At 45.3% G+C, this 21210-nt stretch overlaps 1 protein-coding gene across 1 annotated transcript in view; it reads left to right on the forward strand.

The window, feature by feature from the left end:
- The window catches only part of SLC2A2 (solute carrier family 2 member 2), a 93882-nt gene that overhangs the window by 46047 nt on the left and 26625 nt on the right, over positions 1–21210 (forward strand). Inside the window, exons 5-8 of the mRNA XM_038744467.1 lie at positions 7021–7136; positions 8334–8496; positions 17355–17542; positions 21091–21195. Coding sequence (XP_038600395.1) covers positions 7021–7136; positions 8334–8496; positions 17355–17542; positions 21091–21195 — 572 coding nt within the window. The remainder of the gene's footprint in view (positions 1–7020; positions 7137–8333; positions 8497–17354; positions 17543–21090; positions 21196–21210) is intronic.

Below are 21210 nucleotides of genomic sequence, written 5' to 3' on the forward strand. Positions count from 1 at the left end.
AATTGAATACAGTTAGCAGAAGTTCACATATTCTGGAAGAAAAGAACAAAGCAACAGCCTGACTAAAAATAATTCATCTTAATGATCTGGCCAAATTCCAGTTATGTTGCTTAAACCTGTTCCCATTAGATATGTCATTATTTTTCACTTTCTGTCCAAACCTCTAAAAAGTGCTCCTCGGTATCTGATGTGCTCCACCTGAGTAGTGAATAATATTGGTGCGTTATTACATATCATATTTGTTAATTTTCATGGGCTAAGATATTATAGAAATCTAATGTGCATTGTTCTTTACTCCCTATTACCTGAATGAATGAATGAATGATTGAAATGAATGAATGAATCAATCATATTCATTGAGCCCTTACTGTGTGCAGAGCACTGTACTAAGCGCTTGGGAAGTACAAGTTGGCAACATATAGAGACGGTCCCTACCCAACAGCGGGCTCACAGTCTAGAAGGGGGAAACAGAGAACAAAACCAAACATATTAACAAAATAAAATAAATAGAATAGATATGTACAAATAAAATAAATAAATAAATAGAGTAATAAATATGTACAAATATATATACAGGTGCTGTGGGGAAGGGAAGGAGGTAAGGCAGGGGGGATGGAGAGGGGGAATGATAGATGAGGATTGAGAAGTAGAGCCAGCAAACTCTTGCAAACAACTTCACAAACTTCCCAAGCCAAAAGATCAACAAAGATCAGGGTGAACAAACCCATTACTCACTCATCTGGAAAAGAAGAAATCTACCAAGTTGTTAAATTCTGAATTTGAATCAACCCCCTGCCCTGAGAGCTATCCAATGGAATTTCTTTCACAGTTTTAAGAAGCCCTTTTGGCCCAAACAACAACTGCCTTTTTAATCCCTCTTGGCTCTAGAGGGGCTTATTGGGGATTCTCCCCTATAGCCATAATTACTTTTAGGACAAAAGAAGGCATTTGCGTAGGACTGTGTCCCTTAGAGGGCTATTGAGGTGACAAATTAAGCCTAAAATGCCCATACCACTGAAGCCTTCAGAAACTAGGATTCCATTCCACAGATTTCTCACAGCCATTGAAGCGAGAGTCTAAAATGCCCACAGATGTCAAGTTGGCATTTTAATTAAACATCTTTCTTTCATTCCCCCCAAGCATAAACAAAGGTATTTTAACCAAATTAGCTTTTGTCTTGAGGTCTGAGGAGGCAAGGCTAGAAATAACTCCCACACTCTCAATTTGTCCCCACTGAGCATGGCTTTTGCGGCGAGAACAGGAAGTGAAGCTGATTATTGGACATGGCAAGGGAAAATATCATGGCCCAGGTTCTCACGGGGCAAATGTACAAGCTGGGTTTCTTAGGATTTTTTTTTTAACTGTGTCACGGACTATTCTAAGCACTGGGGTAGATATAAGATAATCAGGTCAGACACTGTTCCTGTCCCACAAGGAACTCACAGTCTAAGGAGAGAGACCAGATATTGAATCCCCATTTTGCAGTTGAGGAGACTGAGGCCTAGAGAAGTTAAGTGCACCAGGCACTGTTCTAAGCTCTGGGGGAGATACAAGCTAATCAGGTTGGACACAGTCCCACATGGGGCTCACAGTCTTCATCCCCAATTGACAGATGAGGTAACTGAGGCCCAGAGAAGTGAAGTGACTTGCCTAAAGTCACACAGCTGATGCGTGGCTGAGCCGGAACTAGAATCCAGGCTCTTTTGACTCCCAAGCCAGTGCTCTATCCACGAGGTTATGCTGCTTCTCATGTCGATATCGACCTCAAATACAGCTGGAGTGCCCATGGCATGCATCATAAGATTCATAATGGCATTTATTAAGCGCTTACTATGTGCAAAGCACTGTTCTAAGCATCATTTTTTTTACGGTGCCCGTTAAGCGCTTACTATGTGTCAAATACTGCTCTATGCGCTGGGATAGATACAAGTGCATCTGTTTGGACACAGTCCCTATCCCACATGGGACTCACGGTCTAAGAGGGAGGCTAGGAGAATTGAGGCGCGGGAAGGTTAAGTGACTTGCCCAGGGTCACGCAGCTGGCGTTTGTCGGAGCCGGGATTAAAACTTAGGTCCTCCGCCAGGCCCATGCCCTTTCCACTTGGCCACGCTGTTTCTCCTGGGGTAAGTTGCTCACCCTCTCGGGGTCTCAGTGTACAGCCACAACTGTAAAATGGGGACGAGATTCCCCCCTCTCCCTGCCTCTTAGACTGAGCCCCAGTGCTTAGCACAATTGATAAGTGCTTGATAGACACTATTATTGAGCAGAAAAGGCACAGGAGAGGACACCACTGAGAGCTCACCTCCTCCAGGAGGCCTTCCCAGACTGAGCCCCTTCCTTCCTCTCCCCCTCGTCCCCCTCTCCATCCCCCCATCTTACCTCCTTCCCTTCCCCACAGCACCTATATATATGTATATATGTTTGTACATATTTATTACTGTATTTATTTATTTATTTTACTTGTACATATCTATTCTATTTATTTTATTTTGTTAATATGTTTGGTTTTCTTCTCTGTCTCCCCCTTTTAGACTGTGAGCCCACTGTTGGGTAGGGACTGTCTCTATTTGTTGCCAACTTGTACTTCCCAAGCACTTAGTACAGTGCTCTGCACACAGTAAGCGCTCAATAAATACGATTGATGATGATGATCACAGAATCTTGGGCCAGGTTCTTCCATTCTGGCCCACCTGACCCAATCGATTCCTGAGGCCTACTCGGCCTTCGTTGATCTTTAGTGGACCAGTGTCTAAGTCTGATATCTTTAAATTATATATTATAAATTGATGATTCATCTACATTAATGTCTGTCTCCCCCTGAGGACTGTAAGCTTGTTATGGGTAGGGAACATGTCTGCCATAATTTATTTATAATTATTTAATTTAAAATTATAATTATAACGATGATGATGATGATGATGGCATTTGTTAAGCACTTACTACGTGCAAACCCATTGCTGGGTAGGGACTGTCTCTATATGTTGCCAACTTGTACTTCCCAAGTGCTTAGTACAGTGCTCTGCACCCAGTAAGCACTCAATAAATATGATTGAATGAATGAATGAAAGTGCAAAGTACTGTTCTAAGCGCTGGGGAGAATACAAGGTGATCAGGTTGTACCACGTGGGGCTCACAGTTTTAATCCCCATTTTACAGATTGTTAAATGTTATTTATTTAATGTATATCTCTCCCCCACCCCTAAACTGTAATCTCATTGTGGGCAGGGAATGTATCTGTTTATTGTTGTACTGTACTCTCCCAAGTGCTTAGTACAGTGCTTTGCACACAGTAAGTGTTCAACAAATACAACTGAGTGAATGAATGCTCTGCACATAGTAAGTGCTCTCTTTTCACTTTTCCCAGACCCCACACTCCTCTCCTCTGGGGCTAACCTCACTGGGCCTCACTCTTGCCTGTCTCACTGCTGACCCCTGACCTACAACCTACCTCTGGCCTGGAATGCCCTCCCTCCACAAATCCACCAAATAATCAATCATCATCATCATCATCATCATTAATCGTATTTATTGAGCGCTTACTGTGTGCAGAGCACTGCACTAAGTGCTTGGGAAGTACATGTTGGCAACATATAGAGACAGTCCCTACCCAACAGTGGGCTCACAGTCTAAAAGGGGGAGACAGAGAACAAAACCAAACATACTAAGAAAATAAAATAAATAGAATAGATATGTACAAGTAAAATAAATAAACAAATAAATAGAGTAACAAATATGTACAAACATATATACATATATACAGGTGCTGTGGGGAAGGGAAGGAGGTAACATGGGGGGGATGGAGAGGGGGACGAGGGGGAGAGGAAGGAAGGGGCTCAGTCTGGGAAGGCCTCCTGGAGGAGGTGAGCTCTCAGTAGGGCCGGTATCTGATGTGCTCCATCTTAGTAGTGAATAACGTTGGTGTGTTATTACATAGAATATTTGTTAATTTTCATGGGCTAAGATGTTATAGAAATCTAATGCGCTATTTTCCTTTACACCTAATGTTGGTGTGTTATTACATAGAATATTTGTTAATTTTCATGGGCTAAGATGTTATAGAAATCTAATGCGCTATTGTCCTTTACACCCTATTACCTGAATGAATGAATGAAAGAGTGATTGAAATGGATGAATGATAGATGGGGATTGAGAAGTAGAGCCAGCAAACTCGTCCCCTTTCCAAGCCCTACTGAAGGCTCACCTCTTCCAAAAGGCCTTCCCAGACTTATCCCCCCTTTTCCTCAGCTCCTCTTCCCCTCCCCATTGCCCTGACTTGCTCCCTTTGCTATACACCACCTCCCCACCCCATAGCCCTTGGGTATATATGTACATACCTATAATTCTATTTATTTATATTAATGCCTGTTTACTTGTTTTGATGTGTATCTAGAATTCTATTTATATTGATGCTATTGGTGCTGTCTACTTGTTTTCATGTTTGTCTCCCCCCTTCTAGACTGTAAGCCCGTTGTGGGTAGGAATTGTCTCTATTGCTGAATTGTACTTTCCAAGTTCTGAGTACAGTGCTTTGCGCACAGTAAACACTCAAGCAGTGCGGCTCAGTGGAAAGAGCACGGGCTTTGGAGTCGGAGGTCAGGGGTTCAAATCCCGACTCCACCAGTTGTCAGCTGTGTGACTTTGGGCATGTCACTTAACGTCTCTGTGCCTCAGTTACCTCATCTTTAAAATGGGGGTTAAGACTGTGAGCCCCCCGTGGGACAACTTGATCACCTTGTAACCTCCCCAGTGCTTAGAACAGTGCTTTGCACATAGTAAGCACTTAATAAATGTCATTAATAAATGTCATTAACAAATGTCATTCTCCCCCTTTTAGACTGTGAGCCCACTGTTGGGTAGGGACTGTCTCTATATGTTGTCAACTTGTACTTCCCAAGCACTTAGTACAGTGCTCTGCACACAGTAAGCGCTCAATAAATACAATTGATGACGATGATGATGATGATTATTATTATTATTCAATAAAAGGCACCGACTGATTGACCTGGGTCCAAATGGAAGTGAAAGGAGGCCCAGGCCTTGGTTTCAAATGGACATTTCTGAGCCTGTGCCATCAGTCAGTCAATCGTATTTATTGAGCGCTTACTGTGTGCACAGCAATGTACTAAGTACATGGGAGAATACAATACAGTAATAAACAGACATATTTCCTGCCCACAACGAGCTCGCAGTCTAGAGGGGGAGACAGACATCGATACAAATAAATAAATGACAGCTATGTACATAAGTTCTGTGGAGCTGGGAGGGAAATGAACGCAGGAAGCAAGTCAGGGCAACAGATAAGAGAGTTGAAAAAAAGCAAGAGTCAAGAAAAGTCTTGGAGGAGATGTGCCCGTGTGGTGTGTTCACATAAATCAATCAATCAATCAATCGTATTTATAGAGCGCTTACTGTGTGCAGAGCACTGTACTAAGCGCTTGGGAAGTACAAGTTGGCAACATATAGAGACAGTCCCTACCCAACAGTGGGCATAAATGTGGAAAGAGCAGGTGAGCAAGAGGACCATGAGCTCATTGCAGGCAGGAATTTTCTCTCTTTATTCCTGTATTGTACTTTCCCAAGGACCTCTCAGGGTGGCACCTGGAGAGTTTCCAGTACTCTATCAGTCTCGACTGTGGGAGGGAGAGTCCAGCAGAGGCCTAAATGTTCCATTCCTAACTTGGGCAGTGGCTAGCGAATGGAAAGCCATTTGCTACGAGTCAAAACTCCCCTGTGCTGGGCAGCAGCGGCCTGGGAGAGAGTCAAGGGTAGAAACGCAGGTTTAATGCATGGAAGGAGGCAGTGGTAAACCGCTTCCATATTTTTACTAAGAAAACTCTATGGATCCGTTACCAGAACGATTGCAGTTGGAGGCGGGGCATTCTGAGAGAGATGCATCCATGGTGTCGCTATGGGTCGGACACCACTCGACAGCATAAAACAACAGCAACAACTTTCCCAAGCACTTAGTAAAGTGCTCTGCACACAGTAAGTGTTCAATAAATACGATTGAATGAATGAATTCCCCACTTCACATTTGGCCCTAAAAAGGGGTGAGATGTGAGTGAACACGTGATTTCATTCATTCATTCAATCGTATTTACTGAGCACTTACTGTGTGCAGAGCACTGTACTAAGCGCATGGGAAGTACAAGTTGGCAACATATAGAGACAGACCCTACCCGACAACGGGTTCACGGTCTAGAAGGGGGAGACGGACAACAAAACAAAACACGTGGACAGGTGTCAAGTCAACAGAATAAATAGAAATAAAGCTAGATGCACATCATTAACAAAATAAATAGAATAGTAAATGTGTACATAATGCAACCAAACCCAGTCCTCTATGACCATTGGACCACCCAGCCTTATCCCTGTGTTGACTGAAGCCTGGCTAGGGCCCCAGGATGTGGCAAGCTCTCCTATGGGGATAAAGAACATTGAGATGATTGATTCTCTCACTGTATCTTTCCTTCAAACTGGAGCTGACTGGAAACCATTTTTGAGTGCTTCAAAGGAGTCCATCACCTTGCCCCCTCCTATCTCACCTCACTGCTCTCCTACTACCGTCCAGGCCACACACTTGGCTCCTCCAGTGCGAACCATCTCCCCGTACCTCGATCTCATCTATCTCGCCTCCGACCTCTAGCCCACATCCTGCCACCTTTTCATATCCAACCGACATTTGTTCTTCCCACTTTCAAAGCCTTATCGAAGGCCCATCTTTTTTCGAAGGCCTTCCTCATTTCCTCTTCTCCCTTCTGTGTCAACCTGATTTGCTCTCTTATACTGACCCCTTGCCTCAACCCCACAGCACGTCCCTATCTGTAATTTATTTATAATTAATATTAATGTCCATCTCCCCCCTAGACTGTAAGCTCATCGTGGGCAAGGAACACATTGACCAACTTTGCTATATTTCTATATTGTACTCTCCCAGGCATTCAGTACAGTGCTCTGCATAGAGTAAGCTCTCAGTAAATATGATTGATTGATGGATCGATTCATTCTGTTTTATCCAGGGCTAGTAACAGGACTGGTTCCCATGTATGTTGGCGAAATCTCTCCTACGTCTCTTCGAGGGGCTCTTGGTACGTTCCACCAGCTGGCCATAGTCTCTGGGATCCTTGTAAGCCAGGTACAGAAGGATTGTTCCAAACAAGTGTGATCGTCATTATCATCATCATCAGTGGTACTTATTTAGCGTTTACTATGTGCAGAGCACTGGACTAAGCGCTTGGGAGAGTGCACTGCAGCAGACTTAGCTAGTAGGGTTCCTGCCCACGATGAGCTTACAGTCTAGGTGGGGGAGACAGATGTTAATATAAACAAATAATTTATAATATATAAAGAGGTACAGAAGTGCTTTGGGATGAAGGGTGGCAGGTGAATATCAAATGCTCATCCATCCCGGCTCTGCCAATTGTCAGCTGTGTGACTTTGGGCAAGCCACTTAACTTCTCTGTGCCTCAGTTAACTCATCTGTAAAATGGGGATGAAGACTGTGAGACCCCGTGGGACAACCTGATCACCTCATAACCTTCCCAGCACTTAGAATAGTGTTTTTCACATAGTAAGCGCTTAATAAATGCCATTATTATTATTATTATTCATTCAATCATATTTATTGAGTGCTTACTGTGTGCAGAGCACTGTACTAAGCGCTTGGAAAGTACAATTCGGCAACGAATTGAAACAATCCCTACCCAACAACGGGCTCACGGTCTAGAAGGGGGGAAAACAGACAACAAAACAGGTAGACAGGCATCAATAGCATCAATATAAAGAAATAGAATTATGGATATATGCATATCATTAATAAAATAAATAGAATAATAAATATGTGCATGTACAAAGATCAGGGTCCAAGTGCGTAGATGATGCGGAGAGGAGAGAGAGCCTGGGAAAGGTGGACTAAATCAGGGAAGACCTCTTGGAGGAGATGTGACCTAATAATGCTTTGACGGTGGGGAGAGTGGTGGTCTGGCGTATGCATTTAATCGAGTCTGGGGGTGGGGGCAATATATATACAGAAACATATCTATCTATCTATCTATATATCATTTATACATGTAAATATATTATATACACAAATATATATCATTTAACACATTAAGCACAGGAAATATCAGTAATATCATTTTGTACCATTTCATGTTTACACGTTACAATACAACTTGGAGCATAAATTATCATCAGGTTTTCCATTTAGCTGGTAAGAGTTCAGGCTAAGGTTTAAGCTTTGGAATTGGGGCTGACCCACTGTTAGGGTTCAGCCAACCATAGGAATTGTATGACTCTGTGTGGGATCTGTTTTGTGAATCTGCCTTTTCAGATCATTGGACTCGACTTCATCCTGGGAAATGATGACCTGTGGCCAGTGTTGCTTAGTTTGTCCAGTGCCCCTGCTATCCTTCAAAGTTGCCTCCTCTTCTTCTGCCCGGAAAGCCCCAGATACCTTTACATCAAACTCGGAGAGAAAGAAAAAGCGAAGGAAAGTAAGTCCCTGAATCGTTTCGGTGTTTTTCATTTTCCCAGTCTGACCATATTATGTCTGATTTTAGGTCATCTGCAGTTGCAAAATTGTGTGCACCAACAATTGCACACAGAGCTGGACACTTGTGCCCTCAGAATGAAAGCACGTGGCAGATGTTTCCCACAGGAGAATGATCGGGCCAATAAATCATTCATATTTATTGAGCGCTTACTGTGTGCCGAGCACTGTACTAAGCACTTGGGAAGTACAAGTTGGGCCAGCAATTAAGACACGATCTGTGCTTGTAACTTGGCACCAGCAAACATTTGTTTGAATAAAAGTTGGGCATACACACAGAGGAGTAAGAATTACAGTATTTGTTAAGCACTTACTACGTGCCAGCCTATGTACTAAGCGCTGGGGTGGATACAGGCAAATCGGATTGGACACAGTCCTTGTCCCATATGGGGCTCACAGTCTCAATCCCCATTTTAAACGTGAGGGAACTGAGGCACAGAGAAGTGAAGTGACTTACCCAAGGTCATACAGCAGACAAATGGTGGAACTGGAATTAGAGCCCATGACCTTTTCATTCAGTCAGCCATATTTATTGAGCACTTACTGTGTGCAAAGCACTGAACAAAGCACTTGGGAGAGGACAATATAACAACAGATAAGCCCATGCTCTATCCACTGTGCCATGCTGCTTCTCATGAAGCCTTCAAATTATGTGCCTCCAAATAAATGGTTCACAATTCCATTTCTTTGGAACATTTTTTTCTCCGATGAGACAGGATAATAATAATAATAATAATGATGGCATTTATTAAGCACTTACTCTGTGCAAAGCACTGTTCTAAGCCCTGGGGAGGTTACAAGGTGATCAAGTTGTCCCACGAAGGGCTCACAGTCTTAATCCCCCATTTTACAGATGAGGTAACTGAGGCTCAGAGAAATAAAGTGACTTGCACAAAGTCACACAGCTGACAATTGGCAGAGTCAAGATTTGAACCCATGACCTCTGACTCCAAAGCCCGGGCTCTTTCCACTGAGCCACACTGCTTCTCAATTATGATGGCAATTAGGAAACAGCATAGTCTAGTGGAAGGAGCACAGGGCTGGGAGTCAGAAGGTCATGGGTTCTAATCCCGGCTCTGCCACCTGTCTGCTGTGTGACCTTGGGCAAGTCACTTCACTTCTCTGGGACTCAGCGACCACATCTGTAAAATGGGGATTAAGAACGTGAGCGCCTTGGGAGACAGGGACTGTGTCCAACCTGATTACCTTGCATCTACCTCAGTGCTTAGCACAGTGCTTGGCACATAATAATAATAATAATAATTATGGTATTTATTAAGCGCTTACTATGTGCAAAGCACTGTTCTAAGCGCTGGGGTAGATACAAGGTGATAAGGTTGTCCCACGGTGGGCTCACAGTCTTCATCCCCATTTTCCAGATGAGGGAACTGAGGCCCAGAGAAGTGAAGTGACTTGCCCAAAGTCACCCAGCTGACAACTAGTGGGGTCGGCACATAGTAAATGCTTAAAAAATACCATTATTACTCATTCATTCACTTGTATTTATTGAGCACTTACTGTGTGCAGAGTGCTATACTGTATTATTATTATTGTTATTCCAACTTTGCATGCAGGTTTTGATGCACTGAATAACAGTCTATAAGAAATAAATTTCTAAAACTGCCCAGGCTGAATTCAGAGATTTTTGTCTACATAGTAGGGAGTAGGGGCTGCTACTATTTACTACGGGCTCAACTGGTAGACTGAATGACTGAGCACCTCCTCCTCCCCTTCCCCTACAGCCTACCTCCATTTACCAGCTCACTCTTCCTTGCCAACAATGAGTTTCTTCCAAAGAAAAGGAAAGGTTACCTAAAAGGTACTTAATCTACTTAATCCAAGGTACTTAATCAGTGCTTAGAACAGTGCTTTGCACATAGTAAGTACTTAATAAATGCCATTATTATTATTATTATTAATCTAGCCAAGTAACATTGAAGATAAATTGAATCCACTACTTCTATTCTCAGGAGTTGTCGAGATTGAGAAGCAATGTTGCCTAGTGGATAAAGCACAGGCCTGAGAGTCAGACTTGCCCCTTAGCTTCTGTGTGACCTTGGGCAAGTCACTTGACTTCTCCGTGCCTCAGTTCCCACATCGGGAAAATGGGGATTAAGGCTTTGAGCCCCATGTGGGACAGGGACTGTGTCCAACCTGATTAGCATGGATCCACCCCACTGCGCAGTACAGTGCCTGGCACGTAGTAAGCGCTTAACAAATGTCATTATTACTCTCCTGTCATCATTATTCTCAAAAGTTGTAGAGACTCCTGTAATAATCAAGGAGAGAAACTCTCAGTGCTTCCAATCAATAATATTAATTGATTGTACTTCCCAAGTGCTTAGTATAGTGCTCTGCACACAGTAAGCGCTCAATAAATAGGATTGAATGAATGAATGTTTACTCTGTACAGACCGCTGAACTAGGCACATGGGAGAGTGTGAGAGATTTGCATTCATTCAATCGAATGAATTGAGCACTTACTGTGTGCAGAACATTTTGTTTGTGTGATTCCCAGCTCTCTAGGAGTATACAAACTAAGGAGGAAAATGGATTCTAAAATTAATTACAGGTAAGAGGAAGCATTAAAGTACGAAGATCTGTACACAAGTGCTTGGTGGATTGGAAGTACTTAAGTGCTTAGATGGTGTGAGAGTGCTGAGGTGACAGTTGGGCAAAAATAAAGCTAGGAGATTAGAGATTAATCAGGAAAGACTTCTTGGAGGAGTTGTGATTTCAGAAGGGCTGTGAAGATGGGGAGATTGGTGGGCTTCCAGATGGCTGCCTTATCCAGAGGTAGGAGATGCTTCCTTGCTTCTCTGCTTAAATAATAATAATGATGGCATTTATTAAGTGCTTACTATGTGCAAAGCACTGTTCTAAACTCTAGGGAGGTTACAAGGTGATCAGGTTGTCCCACGGGGGGGCTCACAGTCTTAATTCCCATTTTACAGATGAGGTAACTGAGGTACAGAGAAGTTAGGTGACTTGCCCAAAGTCACACGGCTGACAATTGGCGGAGCTGGGATTTGAACCCATGACCTCTGACTCCAAAGCCTGTGCTCTTTCCACTGAGCCACGCTGCTTAAAGGATGGGCTCACAGGCCTTGGGGTTTTGCTATGGTCGCCTTGGGCTCTCCAGCTGGGGCAGCAGTAGAAGCTTCTAGGAATGTGTGTTGCAGGAAGGAGGGAACCCCTCTTTCCCAACTGTTGAGACAGTAGATTATGAAGTGGAGTTCCCCTTCATACCACCACTCAGACCACCACTCTCCCCATCTTCAAAGCCCTACTAAATTCTTATCTCCTCCAAGAAGCCTTCCTTATTATTATTATTATTATTATTATGGTATTTGTTAAGCACTTACTATGTGCCAAGCACTGTTCTAAACACTGGGGTAGATACAAGGTCATCAGGTTGTCCCACGTGGGGCTTACCATCTTAATCCCCATTTTAAAGATGAGGGAATTGAGGCACAGAGAAGTGAAGTGACTTGCCCAAAGCCAAACAGCAGACAAGTGGCAGAGTTGGGATTAGAACCCATGACCTCTAACTTCCAAGCCCAGGCTCTTTCCACTAAGCCACGCTGCTTCTCCTTGACTAACCTCTCATATCCTCCTGTCCGGACTGGATTACTGCATCAGCCTCTTCTCTGATCTCCCATCCTCCTGTCTCTCCCCACTTCAATCAATCAATCAATCAATCGTATTTATTGAGCACTTACTGTGTGCAGAGCACTGTACTAAGCGCTTGGGAAGTACAAGTTGGCAACATATAGAGAAAGTCTCTACCCAACAGTGGGCTCACAGTCTAGAAGGGGGAGACAGAGAACAAAACCAAACATATTAACAAAATAAAATAGAATAGATATGTACAAGTAAAATAAATAGAGTAATAAATATGTACAAACATATATACATATATACAGGTGCTGTGGGGAAGGGAAGGAGGTAAGACGGAGGGGATGGAGAGAGGGACGAGGGGGAGAGGAAGGAGGGGGCTCAGTCTGGGAAGGCCTCCTGGAGGAGGTGAGCTCTCAGTAGGGCCTTGAAGGGAGGAAGAGAGCTAGCTTGGCGGATGGGCAGAGGGAGGGCATTCCAGGCCAAGGGGATGACGTGGGCCGGGGGTCGACGGCGGGACAGGCGAGAATGAGGTGCAGTGAGGAGATTAGTGGCAGAGGAGCGGAGGGTGCGGGCTGGGCTGTAGAACGAGAGAAGGGAGGTGAGGTAGGAGAGGGTGAGGTGATGGACAGCCTTGAAGCCCAGGGTGAGGAGTTTCTGCCTGATGCGCAGATTGATTGGTAGCCACTGGAGATTTTTGAGGAGGGGAGTAGCATGCCCAGAGCATTTCTGGATAAAGACAATCCAGGCAGTAGCATGAAGCATGGATTGAAGTGAGGAGAGACACGAGGATGGGAGATCAGAGAGAAGGCTGATGCAGTAGTCCAGACGGGATAGGATGAGAGCTTGAACGAGCAGGGTAGTGGTGTGGATGGAGAGGAAAGGGAGGTTCTTGGCAATGTTGCAGAGCTGAGACCGGCAGGTTTTGGTGACGGCTTGGATGTGAGGGGTGAACGAGAGAGCGGAGTCGAGGATGACACCAAGGTTGCGGGCCTGTGAGACGGGAAGGATGGTAGTGCCGTCAACAGTGATGGGAAAGTCAGAGAGAGGGCAGGGTTTGGGAGGGAAGACAAGGAGTTCAGTCTAGGACATGTTGAGTTTTAGGTGGTGGGCAGACATCCAGATGGAGATGTCCTGAAGGCAGGAGGAGATGCGAGCCTGGAGGGAGGGGGAGAGAGCAGGGGCAGAGATGTAGATTTGGGTGTCATCAGCGTAGAGATGATAGTTGAAGCCGTGGGAGCGAATGAGGTCACCAAGGGAGAGAGTGTAGATCGAGAAGTGAAGGGGACCAAGAACTGAACCTTGGGGAACCCCCACAGTAAGGGGATGGGAGGGGGAGGAGAAGCCTGCAAAAGAGACTGAGAATGAATGACCGGAGAGATAAGAGGAGAACCAGGAGAGGACGGAGTCTGTGAAGCCAAGGTTGGATAGCGTGTTGAGGAGAAGGGGGTGGTCCACAGTGTCGAAGGCAGCTGAGAGGTCGAGGAGGATTAGGATAGAGTATGAGCCATTGGATTTGGCAAGCAGGAGGTCATTGGTGACCTTTGAGAGGGCAGTTTCAGTGGAATGTAGGGGACGGAAGCCAGACTGGAGGGGGTCGAGGAGAGAGTTGGTGTTGAGGAATTCGAGGCAGCGCGTGTAGACAACTCGTTCAAGGAGTTTGGAATGCCAAGGGTATGGGCTTGTGAGACAGGGAGGATGGTGGTGTTGTCTACAGTGATGAGCAAGTTGAGGGGAGGACAGGGTTTGACTGGGAAGATGAGGAATTATGTTTTGGGTGTGTTAAGTTTGAGGTGTTGGCAGGACATCCAAATAGAGATGTACTGAAGGTAGGAGGAAACGTGAGACTGCGGAGAAGGAGAGAGGTCAGGAGTGGAGAGATAGACTTAGGATTCATCCACACAGAGATGGTAGTTGAAGCCATGGTAACAAATGAGTTCTCCAAGGGAATGAGTGTAGATGGAAAATAGAAGGGGATCTGAAACTTATCCTTGAAGGACCCCCACAGTTAGAAGGTGGGAGGAAGAGGAGGAGCCCTCAAAATAGATTGAGAAGGAGTGGCCAGAGAGACAGGAGGAAAACCAGGAGAGGACAGTGTCAGTGAAGCCAAGGTTAGAACACATTTCTAGAAGAAGGGGGTGATCCATAGTGTTGATGGCAGCTAAGAGATTGAGGAGGATTAGGTGGGAGTAGAGGTCATTGGATTTGGCAAGAAAGAGATCATTGGTAGGCTTAGGGATGGCAAACATTACATTGCAAACATTACAATCCATACGTCACTCTGCTGCTTGGATCATCTTTGTGCAGAAACACTCAGGGCATGTTACTCCCCTCCTCAAAAATCTCCAGTGGCTACCAATCAATCTGCGCATCAGGCAGAAACTCCTCACCCTGGGCTTCAAGGCTGTCCATCCCCTCGCCCCCTCCTACCTCACCTCCCTTCTCTCCTTCTCCAGCCCAGCCCGCACCCTCCGCTCCTCTGCCGCTGCTAACCTCCTCACTGGGCCTCGTTCTTGCCTGTCCCGCCGTCGACCCCCGGCCCATGTCCTTCCCCTGGCCTGGAATGCCCTCCCTCTGCCCATCCGCCAAGCTAACTCTCTTCCTCCCTTCAAAGCCCTACGGAGAGCTCACCTCCTCCAGGAGGCCTTCCCAGAGCCCCCTCCTTCTTCTCCCCCTCCCCCCACCTTACCTCCTTCCCCTCCCCTCAGCACCTGTATATATGTATATATGTTTGTACGTATTTATTACTCTATTTTATTTGTACATATTTATTCTATTTATTTTATTTCGTTAATACGTTTTGTTTTGTTGTCTGTCTCCCCCTTCTAGACTGTGAACCCCCTGTTGGGTAGGGACCATCTCTATATGTTGCCAACTTGTACTTCCCAAGCACTTAGTGCAGTGCTCTGCACACAGTAAGTGCTCAATAAATACGATTGAATGAATGAATGAATGAATGAATATCCCTACCCTTTTCTTTGCCTTTATACTTGGGTCGATAGCCCCTAAACACTGACATAATCACCACTCTCACAGTACTTATGTACGAGAAGCAGCATGGCCTAGTAGCAAGAGCCCAGGCTTGGGAGTCAGAGGACATGGGTTCTAATCCTGGCTCCACCACTTGTCGGCTTTGTGACCTTTGGCAAGTCATTTAACTTCTCTGTGCCTCAGTCACCTCATCTGTAAAATGGGGATTAAGACCGTGAGCCCAATGTGGGGCAACCTGATTACCTTGTATCTACCCCAGTGCTTAAATCAGTGCTTGGCACATAGTAAGCGCTTAACAAATACCATCATCATCATCATCATCAATCGTATTGATTGAGCGCTTACTGTGTGCAGAGCACTGTACTAAGCGCTTGGGAAGTACAAGTTGGCAACATATAGAGACAGTCCCTACCCAACAGTGGGCTCACAGTCTAGAAGGGGGAGACAGGGAACAAAACCAAACCTACTAACAAAATAAAATAAATAGACTAGATATGTACAAGTAAAATAAATAAATAAATAGAGTAATAAATATGTATATATACATATATACAGGTGCTGTGGGGAAGGGAAGGTGGTAAGATGGGGGGATGGAGAGGGGGACGAGGGGGAGAGGAAGGAAGGGGCTCAGTGTGGGAAGGCCTCCTGGAGGAGGTGAGCTCTCAGCTGGGCTTTGAAGGGAGGAAGAGAGCTAGCTTGGCGGATGGGCAGAGGGAGGGCATTCCAGGCCAGGGGAAGGACATGGGCCGGGGGTCGACGGCGGGACAGGCGAGAACGAGGCCCAGTGAGGAGGTTAGCGGCAGAGGAGAGGAGGGTGCGGGCTGGGCTGGAGAAGGAGAGAAGGGAGGTGAGGTAGGAGGGGGCGAAGTGGTGGACAGCTTTGAAGCCGAAGGTGAGGAGTTTCTGCCTGAAGCGCAGATTGATTGGTAGCCATTGGAGATTTTTGAGGAGGGGAGTAACATGCCCAGAGCGTTTCTGGACAAAGACAATCCGGGCAGCGGCATGAAGTATGGATTGAACTGAGGGGAGACACGAGGATGGGAGATCAGAGAGAAGGCTAATGCAGTAGTCCAAATGGGATAGGATGAGAGCTTGAATGAGCAGGGTAGCAGTTTGGATGGAGAGGAAAGGGCGGATCTTGGCAATGTTGTGGAGCTGAGATCGGCAGGTTTTGGTGACGGCTTGGATGTGAGGGGTGAATGAGAGACGAGCGGATGGGAGATCAGAGAGGAGCAGTGAGTGCGCCTACCAGCTGTATCGTATTCTTTCAAACACTTAGTACAGTCCTCTCCACACAGTATGCACTCACTAAATACCACTGAGTGACAGACGGAGACGGTAAGCTCATTGTGGGCAGGGAAGGTTACTGTTTAATGTTGTATGGTTCTTTCCCAAGCTCTTAGTACAGTTCTCTGCATGCAGTAAATGCTCAATAAATACAACTGAATGAATGAGTAGTGAGAAGCAGCGTGGCTCACTGAAAGGAGTACGGGCTTGGGAGTCAGAGGTCATGGGTTCTAATCCCAGCTCCACAACTTATCAGCTGTGTAACTTTGGGCAAGTCACTTAACTTCTCTGTGCCTCAGTTACCTCATCTGGAAAATGGAGATTAAGACTGTGAGCCCCATGTGGGACAACGTGATCACCTTGTATCTACCCCAGTGCTTAGAACAGTGCTCGGCCCATAGTAAACACTTAACAAATACCAAAATTATATATTATTATTATTATTATAGAGGAGGGGAAGGCCACATAAGAGTGTAAGGCAGAGGTAGCTTCATGAAGCTTGAGGTCATGACAGGAAGGGGATTCCTGAAGCATAACTGCTGAAGCAACTCCGAGAAGAGTGTTGTAGAAGTATCACACAACAGCAGAACCTCAGACTCACAGCTGCAAAACAGGCCCAAATAGGAATCTTCCATTTTAATCTCTCACGAATGTGGTCATTTCCCCATGGTGATCACTTGCAACCTCTCCCTCACTGATCTGATCAAACAGTCGATCATTGGTATTTATTGGGCGCTTACTGAATGCAGAGCTCTGTACTACACGCTCGGGAGAGTACAGTACAATAGAGTTGATACACGTGACCCCCTTCCTTCAAGGTGCTCACCATCTAGTCGGGGAGCATACGATCTTACTATGGTCTTCAACTTGAGGAAAAGAAAGTAAGCCGATCATTATTCCGGTCAGGCCTGCAACGGCTCCGAGGGGATGTGGACCTCACCAAGGACATCGGGGAAATGGAAAAGGAAAAAGAAGAAGCTCTGAGTGAGCAGAAGGTTTCCATAAGTCAGCTCTTCACTTCCCCCAGCTACAGACAGCCAATCCTGGTGGCGCTGATGCTTCACATAGCCCAGCAGTTTTCTGGAATCAACGGGGTGAGTTTGGAATGATCCTCCCATGGGGCTATGGTCAGAAAAGAAATGGCACACTCCGTTCTTTTGGGCAGGGCATTCGCACTATTGGCTTCAAAGCTCTCCATCACCTTGCCCCTTCTTACCTCGCCTCCCTTCTCTCCTTCTACATCCCAGGCTGCTCACTCTGCTCCTCTGCCACCACTAACCTCCTCACTGTGCCTCGTTCTCGCCTCTCCTTCCGTTGACCCCGGCCCTCGTCCTACCTCTGGCCTGGAATACTCTCCCCCCTCAATCCACCAAATTCCTCAATCACTTCCCCCTTTCAGAGCCCTACTGGAAGCTCACCTCCTCCAGAAGACCTTCCCAGACTAAGCCCTCCTTTTCCTCTGCTCCCCCTCCACTCCCTATTACCCCCACTGTCTCCCTCTGCAACGTGGCTCAGTTTTAATCTCTCACTAATATGGTCATTTCCCCGTGGTGATCTCCCCACTTTCAACCTCTCCCTCACTGATCTGATCAAACAATCGATCATTGGTATTTATTGGGTGCTTACTGAATGCAGAACTCTGTACTAAACGCTTGGAAGAGTACAGTACAATAGAGTTGATACACATGACCCCCTTCCTCCAAGGCGCTCACCATCTAGTTGGGGAGCATGTGATCTTGCTATGGTCTTCAACTTGAGGAAAAGAAAGTAAGCCGATCATTATTCCGGTCAGGCCTGCACTTGGAAAGAGCCCGGGCTTTGGAGTCAGAGGTCATGGGTTCAAATCCCGGCTCCACCAATTGTCAGCTGTGTGACCTTGGGCAAGTCACTTAACTTCTATGGGCCTCAGTTACCTCATCTGTAAAATGGGGATTAAGACTGCGAGCCCCCTGTGGGACAACATGACCACCTTGTAACCTCCCCAGTGCTTAGAACAGTGCTTTGCACATAGTAAGTGCTTAATAAATACCATCATTATCATTATTACCTCCTCCCTGCCCCACAGCACTTGTGTATATATGTACATATTTATAACTATAATTCTATGTGTTTTTATTAATGATATGTATATCTATAATTCTATTCATTTATAGTGATGCTACTGTTGCCTGTTTACTTGTTTTGATGTCTGTCTCCCCCCTTCTAGACTGTAAGCCCATTGTGGACAGGGATTGTTTCTATTGCTGAATTTTACTTCTCAAGCGCTTATCATGGTGCTCTGCACACAGTAAGTGCCCAATAATATGATTAAATGAGTGAGTGAATGAGGTGTACAGAAGTCAAGAAAAGGAATGATAATGTGTGAAAAAAACAAAATTCAGTGAAAAGAGAATATTTATTCATTCATTCAATCAAGTTTATTAAGTGCTTCCTGTGTAACGAGCACTGTAATAAGTGCTTGGGAAGTAGAGTACAGCAGTAAACAGTGACAATCTCTGCCCACAACGAGGCTCATCATATAGAGGGGGGAAGACGGACGTCGATACACATAAACATGCATTAATACAAATAAATAAAATTACAGATATATACCTAGGTGCTGTGGGGCTGAGAGGAAAAGAAAGAGCAAGGATGTCTCACATGAATCCTTGAAGGAGAACGAAATGTGCTCAAGAATAAATATTTGGGAATGCTTCTCACATTCAAAGCCTGGAATTACTGTTTTCCTAATAAGGAAGAAAAAACCCCTCCAAAATAGATATTTCCTTTATTTTCACATTAAATTTAGAGAGAGTACTGAGACGAGCAACTAAAGTGATTGAGTTAAAAACAGAGACCCCAAGAAGAAAGACCGAAGTAATCGGGATAATTTCACCTGGAGAATAAAAGGATGAGAAACAATGTTGACCATATTTCTCCTTATCCTTTGTCCTTTTTTATGGTATTTGTAAAGAGCTTCCTACGTGCCATCATCATCATCATCATCAATCATATTTATTGAGCGCTTACTATGTGCAGAGCACTGCACTAAGCGCTTGGGAAGTACAAATTGGCACCATATAGAGACAGTCCCTACCCAACAGTGGGCTCACAGTCTAAAAGGGGGAGACAGAGAACAAAACCAACCATACTAACAAAATAAAATAAATAGGATGCCAGGCATCGTACTAAGCGCTGGGGCAGATACAAGCTAGTCAGGTTGGACATAGTCTATGTCCCGCCTGGGGCTCACTGTCTTAATCCCCATTTTACAGATGAGCTATTTGAGGCACAAAGAAGTTAAGTGATTTGCCCAGGGTCACACAGCAGACAAGCAGTGGAGCCAGAATTAGAACTCGGGGTCCTTCTCACTCCCAGGCCCGACATCTATCCACTAAGCCCTGCTTACTCTGCTAGGCCGTTTTGTTTCTCCTAGGTCATGCTGCTTCTCCTAGAGTATTAAGTGTTGGAAAACTATCAAAAGTTAAAGGGTTTTAAATAGTCCGGTCCCGTTTACTGGATGGGGATGGCACAGGTGTCGCTAAACCCTGATGGAGTTAAGTCAGAATGGACTCCGGAGAAGCTAGCTGAAGAGCATCATCATCATCATCAATCGTATTTACTGAGTGCTTACTGTGTGCAGAGCACTGTACTAAGCGCTTGGGAAGTACAAGTTGGTAACATATAGAGACAGTCCCTACCCAGCAGTGGGCTCACAGTCTAAAAGGGGGAGACAGAGAACAAAACCAAACATACTAACAAAATAAATAGAATAGATATGTACAAGTAAAATAAATAAATAGAGTAATAAATATGTACAAACATATATACAGGTGCTGTGGGGAAGGGAAGGAGGTAAGATGGGGGGGATGGAGAGGGGGACAAGGGGGAGAGGAAGGAAGGGGCTCAGTCTGGGAAGAGCAGAAAAGAGTGGGAAAGTGGCTGTCCGCCCGTTCACCCCAGTGGGGTATGAGTGACGAACAGCCCCAATCCAGCCAAGACTGCCACCTTTTATTGGAAAAAAAAGGGAGAGATTTCACATAACACTCAACCGCAAGCTCACGCAAGTCCAATCACATCCAACTGACTTGGTTGCAACAACCGATCCGCGACTGGTGAGCTTGTGAGCCTCGTGTGGTACATGACAGCCCCTCAGTTGCTTAGAGACTCAGCAATCGTGTGGAACAAAATGGAGGATCAACTCAAAATGGAGTAGCTACGGTCAAGAGGAACATCTGCTTCAACACATTAAGAATTACACCTAAATAACAACAGGCTTCTGGCCAAAGAAATCCTGGCAGTCCCACAATCTCTGGCGAGATCTTGTAAAATCTTCTGGATTTTCAGCTATCCGGAATGGTTCAGATGAGACTTTCTGGAGCGTGGGGGATAACAATCGACTCTGACCCCTAAAATTCTATTAGCGCAGTTTAAAAGAAAAAACTCAACACTTTTTAGATTACAATAAAACCCAAGCCACTCCTTTGACCCTCCAGTGACTAAGAATATTACAGAACCATAGAGCAAGGTGAGCCTTCAAGCCATCATCTGGACCCAGCCTCTTGGGAAGGAAGTAGGACTCAGGCAGTCAGGATTCGGGGGTGCGGAGGTGTTGTTCACTAATCTTCTTCCTGCAGCTCATTATCAAATATCCTGTTTCCAGATCTTTTACTACTCAACCAGCATTTTTGAGAAAGCTGGAGTGAAAGAACCAGTTTATGCAACAATCGGAGTTGGAGTTGTCAACACCGTCTTCACCGTTGTCTCAGTAAGTAAACATCCC

This window comes from Tachyglossus aculeatus, chromosome 1, assembly GCF_015852505.1.
Source record: "Tachyglossus aculeatus isolate mTacAcu1 chromosome 1, mTacAcu1.pri, whole genome shotgun sequence".
In the NCBI taxonomy this organism is placed as follows: Eukaryota; Metazoa; Chordata; class Mammalia; order Monotremata; family Tachyglossidae; genus Tachyglossus; species Tachyglossus aculeatus.